Source organism: Polyodon spathula, chromosome 20 (genome assembly GCF_017654505.1).
Source record: "Polyodon spathula isolate WHYD16114869_AA chromosome 20, ASM1765450v1, whole genome shotgun sequence".
In the NCBI taxonomy this organism is placed as follows: Eukaryota; Metazoa; Chordata; class Actinopteri; order Acipenseriformes; family Polyodontidae; genus Polyodon; species Polyodon spathula.
The window spans coordinates 26357949-26378109 of NC_054553.1; the positions used below are offsets into that span (position 1 = coordinate 26357949).

General features: G+C 40.1%; 1 protein-coding gene and 1 pseudogene across 8 annotated transcripts; both read left to right on the plus strand.

Annotated features, from left to right (window-relative positions):
* The first annotated feature begins 309 nt into the window (after positions 1-309).
* LOC121295457 lies at positions 310-4041 on the plus strand (annotated as a pseudogene).
* On the plus strand, positions 3086-16620 carry wipi1 (WD repeat domain, phosphoinositide interacting 1). 8 transcript variants are annotated; one of them, XM_041220263.1, is made up of 15 exons: positions 3086-3173; positions 3640-5075; positions 6331-6413; positions 6647-6757; positions 8107-8276; positions 10088-10184; positions 10336-10433; positions 10598-10690; positions 11030-11100; positions 11733-11840; positions 12042-12209; positions 12771-12878; positions 13122-13249; positions 13658-13758; positions 16363-16620. In XM_041220263.1, exons 2-15 carry the CDS (start codon positions 4990-4992, stop codon positions 16411-16413), a joined length of 1473 nt encoding a protein of 490 aa, XP_041076197.1. In that variant the 5' UTR covers positions 3086-3173; positions 3640-4989; the 3' UTR covers positions 16414-16620. The 8 variants fall into 8 exon arrangements, with proteins under 8 accessions (XP_041076197.1, XP_041076198.1, XP_041076199.1 ...); XM_041220264.1 differs by having other exon boundaries at positions 12045-12209; XM_041220265.1 differs by having other exon boundaries at positions 8110-8276.
* The last annotated feature ends 3541 nt before the right edge of the window (positions 16621-20161 follow it).

The window sequence follows — 20161 nt, forward strand, 5'->3', positions numbered from 1 at the left end:
ACATGTTAACAAGTAACAAGCTTTCCAAACACAATTTTACATAACTCATGAATCTGTGATATGGCTTAACAGTTTTACCTTAGCAGCTGTGAATGGTTATACATAAATTCACATGCACCACAGGCTTTAAAATGATATATCACTTCTTTGAATGATTGTTTTCCTAGTGTTATCTATGCAAAAGGCTGTTCAGAGTTGGGTAATCAGTGCTAGCCTGTTGATGTGCTAATATTTACTGTGTTACTGTGTGTTAACATTACTAGGAGCGGAGACCGGTTTGAACACATCCCCAGTCCTGTGTGTTCAGCCATGCCGATGTACAGCTTTGGCTTGGATCCTGTATCCTGTTACGTCTGGACGACCTTATATTGTTTTATATACTAATTCATTATTTCCATCAATCTATCTACCTAATATAATGTCATGGATTTTCTTGGTATCAATCACTGTTAAATGCTTGAGTGGGACACATTTTGGGTGAAGATCAGAAAAGAATAAAGGACCTCAAGCATAGGCTATGAAGCGGGATTCTCTGTATTTATTGATGTGCTCTAACAGCATCTGTGGTGCTGTTTTCTTTGTTGCTCCTCAAGTGCTGACTGGGCCCCGATCTCGAACGGCATTGTGACGTATGCATCAGACAGAAACGCCTATGTGTGGACCCTGAAGGACAGGATGTGGAAGCCCACCCTGGTCCTGCTGAGGATCAACCGTGCTGCCACCTGCATCAAATACTCACCCCTGGAGAATAAGTTAGCTCTGGGCAGCGGGGCTAGGATAATCTCTGTGTGCTAATTTGAGAAGGAGAATGACTGGTAAGAGACTAAATCTCTTGTACAGAACTGATGGGTTGCAAGAGGTTCTAGGCATCAGCATGTAAGTGGATGCACAGTAATCCAGGCAGGTGACTTCATACACGGTCTGTGAGGTTTACTTGTCCATCATTTTTTGTTCAATTGAAGTCATGCTTCTGCACGTCGGTTTGCAGGTGGCTGAGCAAGCACATTAAGAAGCCAATCCACTCGACTGTGCTGAGTCTGGACTGGCACCTGAACAACATTCTACTGGCGGCTGGCAGTTCAGATTTCCAGTGCAGGTATGGGTGTCATACGCTCCTCTCACCTTTAAACACGGATTTAATACTGATGACGGAGCCACTGTCTCTGCACTGCAATCTTCTGTCTTACCATAATAATAATAATAATAATAATAATAATAGCCTTACTATGTCTTGCATAATAACATCTCAATGTTGTGTGCAAAATTGTGCAACGTGAATACAGTAAATGGGATGGTGCAGTGACATTGCCAAGGCTTATAATTACTTCAGGATAACATTTATTTATTCAGACAAATTTGCATAATTAGTTTTAACAGAATGCAAAATAAAAAAAAAAAGAATAATCTAAAATCTAATAAAAAACAATCCCATTTAATACAGGCCTTACAAAAAAAGTACTGCTGTATTTGCATGAAGTAATTTGAATGTTAAAAAAAAACGAATGTGTCCAAAGTATTGCATTAACGGATTATGTATTTACTGCAACAATGCTGTAAATGCTGTGAAGTAGTACATACCGGCTGGTCATTTAAGCACGGCTAATGGTTGTTTTCTATGTGCTGCTGTGCTAGAGTGTTCTCAGGCTACATCAAGGATATCGAGGAGAAGCCTGGGCCCACAGCCTGGGGCTCCAAGATGCCATTCGGGGAGATGCTGCTGGAGCAGGGGGATGATGGAGGCTGGGTCCACAGCGTCTGGTTCTCCCCATCTGGAAATAGCCTGGCCTGGGTCAGTCACAGCAGCACTATCTGCGTCACTGATGCTGCCAATAAAAAAAACGAGTTGAGCAATAGCACAAGCAAACAGCAAGTGCAGAAATATTTTCAAAACTGAAGCGCAGGTTTGTTCTTTGCAATGTCTTGCAGTGTGACCCAGCTGAAGACTGAGTATCTCCCTCTTCTTGCTGTGCTGTATCTCAACGAGACCGAAATTGTGGCTGCGGTAAAGCTGGCTTTCCTGTAGAGTCTTGTAGGAAACACTGCCTGGCTAACAGCTGATTATAAAGCCCTTTTATGTGCTTGTATTTTCCCCAGGGTCACGACTGCTGTCCCTATCAGTTCTCGTACACTGGCCCAGACTCCCTCAAGCACATCGACAAAATCGACCTTCGCAAGCATAACTCCAAAGTGAGCATGTCAGCCATGCAGCATTTCTGCAATCTGGACAAGAGGGCAACAACAGAGAATGAGAACACAGACCTGGAGAATCTGCATCAGAACAGCATCAGATGGGATGAGAGAGGGCCAGTAATGAAGTAACAATCTACAATCCACTAGATCGCAGAGGTGCATCAAGTAAAAGCAGCTCAAGGGTTGCTACAATTAAGGAGTATACAGTACTTAGCCATGAGGTCTGATCTGGCTTTGTAACTAGGCTGATTAAAAATATATGTTTAAAGTGAACTGTACATATTTTTGAAAGGGTACGTGTTAAAAAAGAAATCTGAATGGACATGCACACTAATAGCTAAAATACATACAGGACTTACTGAAGCATATACATTTATTACCAGACTGACAATGAACAGGACATCAGTGCACAGTGAAAAAAAAACATAGTGCAAACACATATACAAAAATTTGTGGAAATCAGCAATAATGTGGTAGTGTGTGTGTGTGTATATATATATATATATATATATATATATATATATATATATATATATATATATATATATATATATATATATATATATTTATTATATAGCATCTTTCATAGTGGACCACCATCACAAAGTGCTTTACAGAGGTAGACTGTGACTGTACATTATATGCAGAGTCACTTACAATAGGACATTGATTTAACATCTCATCCGCAGGATGGAGCACAAGGAGGATAAGTGACTTGCTCAGGGTCACAGAGTGAGCCAGTCTGTGGCAGAGGTGGGATTTGAACTGGTGACCTTCTGCTTACCAGTCTTTTTTAAGGAGATTTACCAGTGTCTAGTATCGAAATATTGTAGTACAGCAGTATTGCTAATTTTCAATTATTTTAGTTTTTCTTTTTTTTTCTCCATTTTAGTCAGCTGTGCATTGTTGAAGGGGATCGATCGAAGGTGACCAAATTCAGCAGTGTTGGGCTAGATGGAGACATGGTCATCTAGGATTTCAAGGTACATTTAATTATATTATTATGGAAAACTTTCTTTGTAGGTGGACAAATTACCAAATTGTATTAATTGTTAAATAAAAAAGGGAATCAAAGAACAAGGTTACCGTGTGGGATTATGATAAGAAATAAATTAGCTAAAAGCTAGTTCAGCAAAAAGGCAAACTTGTGTAAACGCTGAATGTTGCTTTATTAAAACTTTCAGATAAAATACTTTTCACCAGATATCCTATTAATAAAAAGGCTTCATTAAATTCAGGTGTAAGATTTGAAATCTGCCACTGGTATACCATGGTACTGGAAGAGATGACCAGTATATAGGTTTGTACTAATGATATGTTGAATTCCATTCTACCTGTTCCATTTGTGCCACTGTGGCAGAACTGTTGTTTTACCATTGAAGATCATACGGTTGGGGGGTTCAGATCTGATTATTAAATCTAAAACCTTTTTTTTTTTTTTTCTCTCAGCATTAAAAGTGAAAAAAATAACAGAAGACTTGAACCTTCAGAAAGGATTGGTTTACTCTTTGGTGTTGAATTCTTCCTGAATGTGCTACAGAGAGTCAAATATTACAAATCCCTTGTTTTTAAAAATTGTGATATCCACTCCATTTCTTGTTTGTTTGTTAAAGCCAGGCAATTACAAAGCCACAGACACAGGTTTTAGCTTGTGTCCATTTATCTTTTGTCCATCAGCTAGTTACCAACCACAGAAGCTACAGTGTATGTGTACATGCACTGTCTTGAATTAAAGACTGAACAATGTTACTGAGTGCATTATCGTTGTCAAAATCTGAACTGACAACATTCTAATCTTGTTCTAAATAGAGAAATGACTGCTGCCTGTTTCTTTGTTTCTAGTGTGTTTAAAGGTAGATTCAAAGCATTTGTTTTTTTTTAATTTAAAACTAGATGCAGTTCAGTTATTCCTGGTGTGATATTTTACATCTGCACTTACTTCAAAATAGGGCTATATTGTAAAATTATAAAATGTGATTTGAGTGTCTCTTTTTCTAATTTTCTGCAGTGAGAAAATACAATCACAGACAGTACGGCAAATGTTTGTTGTCTGACAGTAAACAGGGCCTGCCTTAGATAACGTAACTTACTGGAACATCGCATTCAAATCAAACACGTTAACGGAAATATCATTAGCACAACACTACCCTGTGCTTTACTACCTAGTTTACAAGAAAGTCTTGTTTAGAGCCATTTCAATAGTTATCTCGCTCCCACTTCCCAAAAAGCAACGTTGTAATCCTTTGTTTTAAGTAAAAAAAAATATATAAATACTGTAGTTTAACCAACATTACTTTGAAGCGGTCAATGATTCACAGTCAACCAAAACAAAGCCTCGTGGAAAGACTGAAGTCATCCTCCGCAAATCAAAATCAGCCCTGCTGGAATGGGCGGACCATTCTGCTCACCCCACATTTTGCTTCCATAAACTTGACTTTGCCAATCGGGATAAAGCTGGAGGAAATGTGGCCAATCAGAAAGACACAGGGCTTCTGGGCACGCCTTCCGTCAAGCCAATGAGGGCGCCTTGTATGACGGCACGCGCTGTCAGCTGTTTTTGTTTTTCTGCAGTTTTTTTTTTTGTTTGTTTGTTGGTGTTGTTGTGTCCCGTAAGAAAAAAAAAAAAAAAAAAGATCGATTTGTGCCTGCATATCTAGATCGGAAAGTGAACAAACGAGAATAAATAATAATAATAAAAAACGAATCTACGACTGATCATCGGGGATCCCTGGTTGAGCAAAGTGAGAGCCGATCCCAGTCCTCCGAATAGAGGAGGCAGGGTGGGCGCTGGGGATCGGCATGGAGACTGTTGAGGAAGCCGAAGGATCCGGGGGACCGGGCGGTCAGGGCGGACTGATCTGCGCCTCTTTCAACCAAGATACAACGTAAGCTACCAGCCACTATCGATAAAATTCCGATTGTAAAGTCGTGATTATAGTGTTGAATAATTCATAGTAGCATAAACAAACATGGAAATAAGTATTCAGGGGGTGGGGGGGCTAAAACAGGCCTGGATTCAGAACGAACTACTTCTGAAATTAGAGGAAGTGTCTAAGATATGCAGGTGTTATTCCTGTGGTGTTCAGGCGGAGTTTATTATGCATTTGCGGCTATTATTTTAAAAGATTACCATAGTAATATAGTCTATCAAAAGACAGTAATGAAAAGGAGAGATGCCTGTTCCTGCTAGAACACTCTATATTCCCTTGGTTTTTGTCAGTTACGCACAAATAATATGTGGTAAGACTCAGGGGCTGGGCATCCATTTATAAATATTTCAGCTCAGCAATCAAACCAGCCAAACTAACGGGCCAGGAATTTGTATATGCAGTCATAGGTATTCAAAAAAAAAAAAAAAAAAAAAAAAAAAATTATAGTAAACAAACCAAGCATAGCTCTATTATGTTAAATTACCGTTTCATTTTGTTCATTTAAATTGAACAACGTGTTCTCCTGGAGTAAGCATAATTTCTGTTGCTCAATTACCCTGGCATTTACCTGTTAGCTCAGAAAGAGAACGGAAAGCTACTTCAATTGAGAGCCAAAGTAAACAACACTAATGCAAAATACCCAGTGGGTGTCAACAAAGGTGGTACAAACGCTTCTAAAAACACAAATTAGCTATCCGAGCTCCAAATATTGACCCTGAAAAGATCCAGCATACTTCAAAGTGAACATACACATCCCAGACTTCCGTGGGAAATGAAAGAGCGAAGAGTTACGGTTGTGACCTAGTTTCTCTTATTTTTGGCTTGGTCTGTTGTTTCATGCATCAGAAAGTGTTTCTGGACATGTCAGGAATGACCTGTTTTAAACAAGAAAAGCCCACTTATAAACCGCAACTACTGACTGACTTAAGTTTTTGATCTAAGCATGTCAGATTGGTCAAAATAAGTCACGATAAGCTACCATTTTGTCACAGGTGCTTTTGAATACAGTTTAGTATTTGGTCCCCTGCTTGGATCCATGAAATACAAGTTTTCTCCACTTTAGAATGAAGACGTTAATAAAAAAAACTCACATGAAACTATTTACAGTTTGGGAAAATATGCAGTTTTAAAAAGTGGAGGGCACTTTGCATGGGTGCTTAGTCATGTTTTGTGTCCTGTGCACAGACCTATTCTACCTTTTCTGTTTTAGATCCCTCGCAGTTGGTACAAAAAATGGCTACAGGTTGTTTTCTGTGACTTCAGTAGACAGACTGGACCGCGTCCATGAAAGCAGTAAGTACATGTGCTTCTTCTTGGAGCCCTGTGGCTTCTCCCTCTCAGTCCTGCTGAATCTGACAGATGGTAAAGATCCTGGGGTCTATTAACAAAATACAGTGTAGATGACCGCTCAGGAGGTGGAAAACACTAGAAAACAAGGCATTATCTTTTGCAAGGGGTATATAAGAAGAAGAAAAAAAAAATATTGTCATGATTGGCTTTTAGACCAACTGTTCTATTTTCGGCAGCAGTTCATTTCCTAGCAGTTGACGAAAAGGACACTAGGGGGCAGACGACACCCAGAACTGATGCACACACAGCCCCCTGCACGGACACCATTTTGAAAAAGCCTTTGGCAAGTATGGACATTCAAACGAGAGTCTTCTTTCTATCTTTTTAAAAAAAAAAAAAAAAAAAAATCGTATTTTTGACAACTGCTGCTGTACTAAGATATGATTCTCCTTCTCATCACTGAATAGGCAGTTCCATCTCAGAGCCCTTGTACAATGCAGTTTGTTGCCACTGTCAAGAAGCCCACACAATACACAGTTATAATAAAGACACAAACCTGATCTGTTTATTTAAATACACACCAATACTACAGTTACAATTGGGATAATGCACACTATGGCAATGTCAGTTCTGATAACTGATGAGAAGTAAAGGAAACAGTGACACCTTGAACTTTGCCTTATTGAAACGATGTGTGCAACATGTGTGGCACTGATGAAAGCACCGAGGTATCAGATTAAACATTTCTCTGCAGTGCAATTTATGATTGAAACCTTAAGGTTGCAGATTCTATCTAATATCCTGTTCAGCTCTTCAAAATGAACTCTGTGTATGTCCTTCTGTTTTGGTAAAAATTCAGATGTTTCCTTGTTTTGTCTGTAGTTTCATGCAAATTTAAACAAGGCGAGCCCTGGTTACACTATGCAAATCGTATTCGCTCTTTAACCAGTCTAGTGAACGATGACTCATTTTTAACAGGACTTCCTCTTTCCAACGTTTACAAGCAGAGTCCCAGTTTTATAAAGAAACTAATCAAAAATACAAGATTAAGGCTGCTATTTATGCATCATCCAGATCCTTGATTTTGGTAGTACAAGGGCCAGTTTATATCTATTGAAATTGCCTTTTAGGTCTATCGTCTTGTTTGGATATTTCAGGCAGCAGTATTTTGCACAACAAAGAAAGAGCTATCCATATTGGGTATGGTTATGAGGAGAAAGCTGGAAAGCTCATTCCTAAAAGTCTCGGTCCCAACACTTTGAGTGCATTTTTTGCTTCCTAATGTCCAGCCAGGCAATTAACCCCTCTCTTACCAATGACATCACTGTCTTAATTCCTAGTGTTGCTCCCTCCTCCTCCTCTTCCCTTCTTCCAGCTCTCTGCTTCTCTCTTTTTAACCTCTCATCAACCTTTTGTTCCCTTTGCGAGAAGGCATGTTCATTTCTACCTTGTATGTACTGGCGAGGTGGTGAGCAAATGTGTTGGTATGCCCGTGATACAGCCTACTTTCTGCTACCTTGCCCTTTGGTATAAGGCATTGCTCTCTCCTCTTCTTACTTGATCCTGTGAGGCAGACTGGCTGCCAGTGGCTGACATCATTAGTGTTGTATAATGAATTCTGGTTTCATTAAACTGATCCTTTTTAAACTTGAAAAGTATGCTGGGCACTGACTGCCGCTGCCTTGTTCCCGGCCAGCAGAAAGCCCAGATGTGTACATCGTGGAGAGGCTCTTCTCCAGCAGTCTGGTGGTGGTGGTCAGCCTCTCCATGCCTCGCCGTATGAACGTGTACCACTTCAAGAAAGGGACAGAGATATGCAACTACAGCTACTCCAACAACATCCTGGCTGTGCGTTTGAACCGCCAGGTAGGAGCTCTCTCTTATTAGCACTTGCAATACACTGGCCCTATTCATAACACTTTAAGAACTGTTTTTTATTAGGAATGTTTTTTTTATTTTTTTTTCAAACGTTCTCTGAGGATTAACAGAGCTTTTTAACCCCTTTCTAAAACACCTGAAAAAACGGTTTAAGTTTAGTGGCTAGGGCCCCATTATCCTTTAATTCTGCTGAAGATCTTTTAGCACTTCACTTGTATTCTGTACTTCAATTTGGAAGACGCAGATCTCAAGTACAACGCTGTACTGTAGCTGACAAGTTGCTTCTGCTTCCTCATACCCAATTATGTGTTGCATTTCAAAATGACTTCAAGGGTCTCGCTAACTGTGTGACCTACAGCAAAGGTACCAGGATGCAGCAGCTTCTGTTGTGTTGTACTTGAAGTAATTGCTCCTGTTTTAACGTAAAAGAAATGTGAAGATGTAAATATTCTCTGCACAGTAAAACAGGGACAGTTTTCATTATCCTATGGTTTTCAGGTTAAAGTGGTTTAATTATACCTGTACAATGCCAACCAAACAATAATTTTGTCTGTTGAGCTCATGTAAGTAAGTGTCTCTAAGTGAAAAGCAAATTATGTGGAGCTATCAGAGAATCAGAAGGCAGGTTTCACCTTCTGTATTCCGTGACTCATCATTGGGAAGCCCTATTCATGACATCAGCCGTGTCATTTACTGTGCTGTATTCTCCATGCCACCTTTTAAAATGTCACACCTGAGCCTCCCCTCGGAATTCCATTCAACTGCAAAGTCTATTTAAAATGGTGACATCACAATGGGCCGCGTACATCAGCCACTTAACTGTATCTCTCTATCAACCTTTTCCCTCTTTTCAGTGAAATTCACAATGGATTAAATAAAGGTTGCCAATGATTAGAAAACATATATAGCACCTGTGTTTTGAAACAGGTCACAGCAACACAGTTACAAAACAACATCATGTCCTACTGCAAATGTCATATCCTGTACAGAGGAGCCACTAACTGTTGACAGTATTGTGCCTTTGAGCTCACTGTTTCACTGCTCAGTATTTGAAGGTCACCTTCCTAAACTGGTAAATACCTTGTAGTCTGTAAATAAAATATATTTATTATCAAGTTCTAACCCCTCTTAATCATTGACTAAATTACACTTACATTGACCTCATTTACAGTTTTGAGTTTTCCTCAACCTGACACAGCTGAAAGGAATAATTTGACTCCAGTTTACTTGCTGCATTAACTTTCAGTGGTACTGTTCATCATAGTTATTGCATTCATTCGACCTTCAATCTTCAGTACCGTCTACAAACAGTTTACATTTTTTCATTACAAAATTTATGTTGAGTCGGTCCTTTGATTTGCAGTGGGACCTTTTTGTAGTAACTGAGGAAACAGGACAATAGCCAGGCATCACAGCACTGTCACAGTCGTGGTCACCTGATCCCTGTCGAGCAGCTTAGCTGGGGAACTTCGAACACAAGGGTGAATTTACAAAGCCGCGGCTGGATCCCTTGCAGGTTTTTAAGTTTGGTCGATGGACAGTACAATATCTTAAATACGGCCTGTATGGAACAATCAGCTGTTTGTACTGAGCACTCTGAAAAACGCCTTCAGCAATGTGGTATATATTTACACCTGTCGTAACACTGTCAGTTGGGATGGCACTGATTTGATGTGAGTCTACAAAGTGTTTACGTTGCTCTGGAAAACGCGCTTTTTGGCCAACCCCTGTGAATGTATATGAATATATGTATGTGTCACCAGACTGAAAGGAGATTGTCTTTTTCTTTTGCTTGGCAGAGACTGATAGTCTGTCTGGAGGAATCCATCTACATACACAATATAAAGGACATGAAGCTATTGAAAACTCTCCTCAATACGCCAATAAACCCTACAGGTAACAACAAAAACGCATTTAACTGATCATTAGAAAACCTGGTTTTTAAATGAGTGAGTGTATGCTTGGTGTATTAGTATTTCTTGGAAACTCAAAAGCTGTCCAGTGTGGATTAGTTCTTTTGACTGCTGCTGTGTTTGTCTACCTTCAGGCTTGTGTGCACTTTCCATTAACCATTCCAACTCGTACCTGGCTTACCCTGGCAGCTCAGCTATCGGGGAGATTATAGTGTACGATGCTAATAACTTGGTAAGTCAGTTTGTATTATAATCAATCAATCCCTCCCTCAATCTATCCATGAATCTGTATTCTGTGCCATTACCAGAATTCAGCACGCTGCTTCCACTAGGTAACCCACAACACCCCATGTCAGCCCTGCTCTACTGGTTATTGTCCTGTCTTCTGATCCACAGAGCACAGTGACGATGATTCCAGCCCATGACAGCCCTCTCGCTGCTATAACCTTCAGCTCTTCAGGAACTAAATTGTCCAGCGCTTCCGAGAGGGTGAGTGCCGGCAGTGCAGTAACAGCCAGAGCACTAGGAGTGAAGCGCTCTGTGTGTGTTCTCCTGTACAAACCACACCACTTTCTACAATCTCGTTGACTGCAGTATCACTTCAGAACAGCTCTCTAGTTTATACATGATTCATTAATTTACTTAAACTATGATTTAAACATTGAGCAAGCAGAACACTTCAGTGGTTTAGACGTTTGCTAATAAATGAAACGTGTGCAGCCTGAACTCACAGGAAAGCAGTGCAGCTTTTGAAATGCTCATTGAAGACCAGTCCCGGATCGAACACCCCTGACACAGGGAACGATTGAGAGTGTGTTTCTCTCGCAGGGCACAGTCATCCGAGTCTTCTCCGTTCCAGAGGGCCTGAAGCTCTTCGAGTTCCGCAGAGGGATGAAGAGGTGGGTGTGCGGGCTGAGGAGAGGGAAATGCTGGTCTGTTGTTAGCAGAGTTGGGATCAATTCCATTTGTATTTCTAATCCCTGTTTAAAATCCATTTCCAATTCCAGCTCAGTTGAAGGCACTGGAATTGATATTTTTAAGACCTAATAACTGCTGATTTGTTCAAGTGCTTTCATTTGACTAACATTGACTTCAAGTCATTTGTTGCCACTGTGAGACGCTCATTTTAACACAATGCTTCTAATTGCAGTTTTGATCAATGGTGTGTTGTAATTGATTTAAAGGGAAAGTGAATTGAAATTGGAATATAGAATTGATTTTAAAAAGGAAATGGAATTAACTTGCATAATACTGCACACTTGTCTCTGTGACACCACTGTAACTTATGCACACTGTCATTACCCAATAAAACATGCTGTCTGTGGTGTGCACATTGATTTTATTGGTGTCATAAATGTCAAATAGGATTTACATATCGCTAACAAGTGAGACTTCATAACACAATTCAAACAAGATGGCTTTTTTTTTTAAATGAATATAACAGTAAAAGGAACTGAAATCAAGCAATATGTATTGCGATTGGGAAAGCTTGTAAATGCATGTCCACTGATCCGTTCTTTTTATTTGCCAGGTATGTCAGCATCAGCTCTCTCTCGTTCAGCATGGACGCTCAGTTCCTGTGCGCCTCCAGCAACACGGAGACTGTGCACATCTTCAAACTGGAACAGCACAGCCACAGGTAGGAGCGCTCGCTGCAGTGCCTTCGCTTCACTGGGTACTCCTCAAGAGACTTGCTCTACAAGGCTGGAGTCTCTAGCACTACCGAGAAAGGATTTGTTAAATAACGTTCTTGACGTTTAGGTTAATAAATCACTGTGCATTTTCTTCAAAACACCTGAAATTCAAGCACTGTCACCCACCCACTCTCTCTCTCGGTCAGCAGTCGTGATGAGGAATCTCCCACCTGGTCTGCCTATGTAGGGAAGGTGTTTTCCGCTGCCAGTAGCTACCTCCCAGCGCAGGTGTCAGACATGATGAACCAGGACCGCGCCTTTGCCACAGTGCGGCTCAACGTTTTTGGACAGAAGAACGTCTGCGCTATCTCCACGTGAGTCCCCTTCCACGCGCTGCACCCAGGGGGCCTGCTGACTAGTGCTGCTCCCTGCCGCCTCTCCCAGTGCAGTCCAGTCCTGAGCCTTGTGCCAGCCATACCCTATATATTATTCAATGAAACATTAACTGTTGAATTTCACATTCGCTGTATTGGAATGTACTAAAAAAAAAACTGTTCTAGACAATATAAAAAAATATATAAATCATGTATGTGAAATCAACCAGTCAGCTTTAGGATTTATCGAAATTCCAGTACTGCTCATCTTGTGTACAGAGGTCAACCTGTACATGGAAGATTCTAAGCTAAAAAGCTAAAACGAAATTGTATATATAATAGTATTTGTGTTTGTATGATTATAGTAAGTTAATAAGTCGTGGGTAAGGTGTCTCTTATTAGGCACTGTAAAACATGTAAGAAACACTATTGGAATATTGAAGGCGGCAGATTGGAGTCTGTGCTGAGATAAAACAGAAAGTGGTCTTCAGTGTGAGGAATGCTAGTCTGCCCGTCTCCTGTGCGTCACGGTTCTGCACTGCTCTTTGGTTTGGTGTCTAGGATTCAGAAGCTGCCCCGCCTGCTGGTTGCCTCTGCGGACGGATACCTCTACATCTACAACGTGGACCCGCAGGATGGGGGCGAGTGTGTGCTGGTGAAGAAGCACAGGTAACCAACATGGTGCTGTGCTTTATAAAGGGTTACAGCAGGGGGGTATGTTTAATCAGCCTTCCGCTTTTGTTGTGACACATAAAACATACAAGCAGTGAAAGCAAAGCTGTGCAATAGAGTAATAAGTGATGCTAGATATGGGACATAATCTGTACTTGATTTTAATGTGGATTAAAGGAAACTAAAATGGCTGCACATGGTTTATTTGTGGATCAGTATATTTATTTTCTTGGAACTCAGGTTGTTTGGCTCAGACGAGGAGGAAGAGGATGCTTCAGAGAGCGAAATGACCGCTGCCCTGGTCAGCCAGTCATACGCTGCCACTGTGGCCATGCCCACTACCATGCCTTCCTCTTCAGCGGTGACTGGTAAGAACACTCTTAGCCACTTCCTTGATGTTTATGTTTCATTTTTGGGACTGGCAGCTTTTGGACAAAAGTGCTTTGTTCAGATCACACTAGCAGTGGCATTATGAGCTTCCCCACATTGCCTTGCATGTCTATTACTGTACCAGAAGGCAGGGTGGTTTTGAGCCTAAAAACTCACAGACGGGAGTAGTTAAATTAAGATTGTAAAAAAGTGGGTCAAACCTGCACTGGAAATTTGTAACATATGGAGATGATTTCCTAACGTATTCTTGATAGTAGCAGTAGCAGTAATATTAATAGTGATGTTCTTCTAGGTTATGTAGTAAAACTAAAATGTTTGTCAGAGCATCTTTTATTATGACCACATATTCTACCATTGCTTTTCACTTGTGGGTGATGTTGTTCCAGGTTATTCGGAGGATGGAGGAACGAAGAAAGGCGAGGTGATTCCAGAACATGAATTCGCAGCCAGCCCTGTGTGTCTGGATGACGAGAATGAGTTCCCTCCAGTGAGCATTCCGAATAACTAACCCAGCGAGCCGCACGGTCTGTGTGTGACTGAGCCCAGACCCCCTCGATCCGTCTCCCCTGGGAGAGTGAGAGGCTGGGGGGGGCAGGAATCTGGTGCTCAGGGGCCCTCGGCGTGGGGCAGGCACTGGAGCTACACAGCAGTGCCTCTTCTCGATAGGATCTTAGATTCTGGAGATGTGCAGAAAACCACATTTGACTTTCCCTTTTAAGAACGAAAGAAACTTGCAATATCCAGGGCCACCTGCTTAAAAAAAATAATCCAAATTCCAATCAAAGATTTTAAAAAGCACCCATGGGAAAGTCATTTTGGCAATAATTGACAATCTTTTTGCACATCTTCAATAATGTTTTAGTCAGCCTGTGTAGTTCATTGGCCAGTAATAATTCATGTTGTTTTTATTTGTATGTATTAATATCAATATTACATAGTTTTAATATGGTCGCTAGCTATTTTTGTAGTTGATTAACACCAAGTAGTATATTATGGGTTATAAATGGCTGAGGTGGAATTAAGTTGTAAACAACAATAATTTATTGTTTAACCTGGTGTAGAAAGGCAGGCCAGGCTAAATAATACATGGTCCTGTATATCAGGGCTCAAGAACACGACTGGTATGATTCTTGAGTTTGGAACTTTGAAACTGCCCATTCTGAATTCCCTGAGTTAGTCTGCTGTTAATTTGCTTGGTCTGTCTTTCTACAACTCTCTGCCGTTGGTCATTTAAATATTGTTATGTTTCAAACTAAATATAAATCCAAAGAACCTACATTTCAAAGTTGCCCCAATCAGTAGCATCTCTCCGTAATGTAGTCCAGCATGAGAAGTGAAGTAAAGTAAAGGCATTGGGGAAACTACATTTCCCAGGAATCTTGCAGAGCAAGGGTATTACAAAACAGAGTGGAGTCTGTGTATACATTGTAGAATAACATTTTTTTGTTTGTCTTGTTTAAAGTTAAAATCAAACTAAAATAAGATATGCAGTAGAGGTGTCACTGTTGGTCCATCTTTAAAGAGCCATCTTGCTAGCCAACAATTAGCACCTTTATGAGGGAGTCAAAATGTGAAAATGCCAGTTTCTTTGTGACTAAATGTCAAAATGTGATTGCTTGTAGAGTGATCTTCACCTTCAGAGGATTAACTTACAGTAATTAGTTTAAGAAGTGTTTAGATTGATATTCTGTATACCCATTGTGCTGCTGTAGATTTTTAGGATCTGAATGCAAGTACTTGGGACATGAAAGGGTCTAAAAACAAGGATCTTTAAAGTTCTTGTGATTTTGCGTGTTCACTAACGCTATGCCAAGTCTAGATAGCTGTCGTCAAGGTACCGCTTCAAAATAGTTTTCTGAAAAAAAAAGGAAACTTGGAAGGGGCAATAGATTATTTTTCATTTCAATTTTCATCTATCGTGAGACAAACAAGTGTATTCATATCCCCTGAATGGTCGCTGTTTCCTCTATGCGGCATAAAAAGGGAAAAGCAACATCACATTCATCCAGCAGATGGCAGCATTACTACTTTCATCACCTAAAACAACCTTGCAGATCCCCAAGATGGCTTTCTTTTCAATTTACAATAACGCTGACACGATATGGACCTACAGCAGTGTTTCTGAAATTAAAATATAACCCCATCTTTTTAATTCATAATTTGCTGTTTCATAATTAACTATTATAACATCAATCCTATTTTCTTTAATGGTAAGGTATTGCTATATTACTGACTTGTATGTCTGAAAATTTCTGAAAGTTGACAGCAGTATCTTTCATTCCTTTGGAATAGTGAAGGATTATTAAAGAAAACGTTTTCTAAAATGAAAATATTCAAGTGAGGGTGTGAATGCTTTACATTTAGTTGCTTACTCATCAAACAAAAGGGACAAAAGACCATAGCTGGTACTGAAAGGTTTCTTAATAATACTACTTTATAAAGATTATTTAAATTCTACATATTGATTTTGTTTCTTATTAATAACTGCCATTGTGACCGCACACTTTCAGAGAGATTTCTTTGAATCTGCTGAGACAAGCAGTAGTGCATGACTTTTCCTGCTCAGTAATGAATGCAGTATTTGTTTAAACACACCAGGAGGTGCTGTGGCACGCAGATGATTTAATGGTGTTAACTTCGCCATCTTTTCAATTAAACTCACTGGAGTGAAAATTGGTCTAGCTTTATGAGAGGACAACTTGTGTTCTGATTCATAAAACTAAACAGTGGCAAGCACCAGGAATTCACAACTTCAAGGCAAGGCGTCTGACATTCATGGTTTGTATAGTGGCCTGTTGGCTAGTGATGACATTACCATTACTTAGTAAGATATCTCCCACAGTGATTGTTATGAGTGGCAGCCTGAACCTCCCATGTGAACAATGAAAGGAGTGTTCGGTCTGGTTGGTAAACCCAGGTTCAAGCTTGCAAGCTCCGATCTTTCTTGATAACGGCTCGGGCTGATTACAAGACTGGAAAGTACAGCAGAGTGTCCTACTAGGTTGTTGTTCAGTAACGTGCGCTAATCTGTTTATAACACACCCTTTGTTGAGGCTCCAGGAACAATAAAGCTGTGTTTTGGTTTTGGTAGATAAATTCGTGCCGTGGCAGGAGTCGGAGTGGACAGGGGAGGAGGACGTGAGGTTAAAGGAACGTTGGCGTCAGTCACTGGGCAACGGGGGTTTAAGCCTGAAGTCTGAAGAGTGGGTATGCTTGAGCCAGAAAAAAAACATTCCAGGGTGCTCTATTTGAAAAAAAAAACAAAAAAACACTCAAGTCTTTATCTGACTGGGATTTGGCCAATCGGCTCAACATGAGACGGGTGTGTTATATTAGTAGGTGCATGATTGAACTAACAAGAACTGAGTTGTAATCACATGTAAACAGTTACTTGAACCATTGTTCTTAATTCGTAGATACTTTAGATGTATGTAATCTCAATGAGTTTTAATCTTTGCAGTTCTTACGCTCCATGTTTTTCTTCCATGTGTACTTGTGTGTGCGCTATTAATGGTCCAGTCCAACTTATTGACAGATTTTTGTATGTGCCTATAATATTATGTAACCATGCAACAGTGTTTTGCAAAGAAGTTGCACAAAACCAAAAAAAAAAAAAGTAAGTTATACTTTTTATTTTAGTAGAGCTACAGTAGAAATAAATATATATGCAAAGCATTTCTGTGTATGTGTGTTTTCTTCATTAAGAAAGGGCATGGCATGCATTTTGATTTAAGCGTTATACAAAGAGAGAACAGTGCTCCGCGTGGGTCTAACCACACTGCCCTCTCCTCAAAAAAAACATTTACTGAAACAATCTCTCAACCTTCTGTACATCATGGGATCCAACCTGGGGTCACTTAAAATTAGAATTACAATCACAGCAGCATTGATTGGTGAAATGGCAATGACAGGACGCTTTAGCTGCACCTTTTTTTTTTTTCTTATTCTCTAGACAAGGAGGATGGTAGATAATCTTGCAATCAGTTGCCACTTATCTGGGCAGCAGAAAAAGGTGAAATGTATCGTTAAACATTTTGTTCTACTGTCCGCACTCATGAATAAAAACTCAGATGATGTCAGAATTGTGGAGGTTAAAAGTAAAAACGGACATGTTTCGACCTCAAGTGACCGTCCTCACCATGTCTATAAAAAGTGTAATGGCCTACAGATCCTGAGTGAAAAACCCAGGCACTGGAGGTCAGACACTATTTTTTAAAACTGGATCGATGCACAGCAGGATACCACTAGATACTTTTCAGTAGCTTGGCTTCAAGGCAGCTTCTTCTAGATTGTTACTCTCTTGAGAGACAGAAACACAATAGAAATGGCCGGTGGAAATGTAATCTGTGCAAAGCAGCTCCAGTCTACATTGCAAGAGAGTTTCAGCACATACAGAAGACACATACTTAGAACATTTTGAAGTATTTTTCAAAGAACAAATAGAAACACCACTTATTAATGGAAATACAGGTTCTGAGAGAGAGAGAGTATATACTGCACCCACCTGCAGCCGGAGTAACTTGAAATGACTTACTATGAAAGTAAAAATGAATACCTGACATATTTCACACGTCACGCGACATAACACAGTCTTCTGGGAAAGCATTTAAAATATTGCACACCTTCTTGTTTACTAAAGGTTTGATTCCAGGGTTGGGAATAAGACTCCCATTGCGTAGCAGTGTGGCAAAGTGGTTGGTAAGGGGAACAGATGTCGCGGTGATGCGGTGCAGGATTGATAAGCAGACAACAGTGATTCAGTGAATAAGTGCTTTATTGCTCTTTTCCAGGTCTGACGACCGTCAAAAATAATAAATCCCCGGCAATACACAACAATGTGTAAAGCACGGGGATACTGAAAACAAGGGCACAGTCCCGAACAAAAACAACGGTATGGTCACCAGTCCTGGGTGATCGAAAACGTGCAGGTGCTCAGTGCAGTGGTGCTCCGGATAGTGCTCTCCTTTCGACAGCTCCGGAGATGTGCGTTAACTGTCTATTAGTGCGACAAAGACAGACAATTACAGACAGACAGAAAATAACACACAGCACGTACAACACTCTTCACAAATACTCTGAGAGCTCCTCTCTCAGTCCTTCTCTCCTAACGTTAACCCAAACGAAGGAGAAGATCAGCGTTACCCTGGCCCCTATATGTAATCCCGCATAATATCGAGTTAATGGTTGCAGCTGCCTTATTACTTGCAGCTGCCTCTCGTTTACCTTTCAAATCAATACGGTCTTACAACAGAGTCGCGCTTCTCTCCAAGCTGACCCACTTCCCTGACCTGGAAACGAACTGTCAGGCCAGCCCTTCCAGATACTTCTCCTCCCGTTCTTTAGCGCCCTCACAGGTCGGAAGGAAGATTCATCACCAGAACTCATCTTTCCGTCACAAGCAGTTATGCGACAATATCTTCACATGAATACAATCCGCTATTTCCAGTGTATTAAAAAAAAAAAAAAAATACAACCCCAGACACTATCCAAACAGGGATGAGAACCAGGCTAGGTTCATCTTCCAAATCACAACTTCTTTCCACTGGTGTTAGGAAATCAACCTAATAACGCTAATCTTCCAAATCACAACTTCTTTCCACTGGTGTTTGGAAATCAACCTAATAACGCTAAGCTTATTGTTTTATCTTTCCACCAGACACAGCGCACTTATTACATATTCCCCCTGGAATGGGCCCATGCTACTATTACAGGCTGTCCTTCAGGTTCTGCAAGTCAGGCTTCAAGTTTAGCAGGGGAAAATGTAATAACCTATTGTAAACCCGATGTTACTCTACTGATCACTTCAAAGGTATTTCTTGTTTCACCCACTAGCATTGCCTGGTGAAACAATAGACATGTACAGCACAGGGAACAACTACATCCCTATAAACATCATCAGGGTAAATACATTTGTTCCACGTCAAACCTGTTTAAACTGTACAAATGTTTTTGTAAAGAGAAACAAGTCTTCAAATGTGACTTCTGCTTTAATGGGTAGACCAGCACTTCCATAGCTAAGTTTTTACAGCTTTAGTAATTTTCCTTTCAGAGTGGCTGTCACAGCCAGAAATAATCCAAGATAAAACAATATTCAAATTAAAAAGACATTAGGGCTTTCTGGGGATATGAAAGCTATATGTTGGTGTTACTGTAGATTTTACTGTTGGAGCAGAGAGTAGTGAATTATATATTGTATACACACCAGTAAACCCGATGATAGGGTTTTCTTTATCTGTGTTGTCAGACGTGTTCTTTATCAAGCTGATAAGGCTGTCCATTTCCCTGAGGCTGGCTCCATATACACCTTGGTGAGTCGTGTTTACAAAGCGCCCGGCTGGAGACTGGGGGACATGAATGTGCACCAGTGTATACAACATACAACCCCTCTACTACAAAGTTGAGCTATACTATTTACACAAGTAGACTGTCAGTCTACTTAAAGCAGCATACTGACACGGTATGGTACATCAGATATGATATAGTTAATGGTACACTGCACAGGAAAGCAGTGTTTACTTTAAGTTATGCACACAAAGAGGGCCACATGTAAAAACAGTACCTACCAGCACAAACTTGTTACGGTGATACAAGCCATGGTGTTTCAGATGCCATTTATCTGCATATAACAATATATAACAATATATAACAATATATAACAATATATAATAATATATATATATATATATAATATATATATATATATATATATATATATATATATATATACAATTTATTAATCACTGGTACACTTAATTCATCTGCTGACTGATTTAATCTACAGTAAGCATTCTGTAGGAAATACGAAATATTAACTAGCTGGTTACAGTGTATCGTGAAATACAAATGGTAAAACAGCAGAAGGGTGTCCGTGGTCTCACCTATCATGGCAG

Bases quoted from the DNA above. Each gene is read 5' to 3' on its own strand.
- wipi1 (XM_041220263.1), top strand. From the start codon at position 4,990: ATGGAGACTGTTGAGGAAGCCGAAGGATCCGGGGGACCGGGCGGTCAG. The intron at 8,277-10,087 runs GTAGGAGCTCTC...TTTGCTTGGCAG, and splicing joins CTGTGCGTTTGAACCGCCAG to AGACTGATAGTCTGTCTGGA. The intron at 10,691-11,029 runs GTGAGTGCCGGC...TTTCTCTCGCAG, and splicing joins TGTCCAGCGCTTCCGAGAGG to GGCACAGTCATCCGAGTCTT.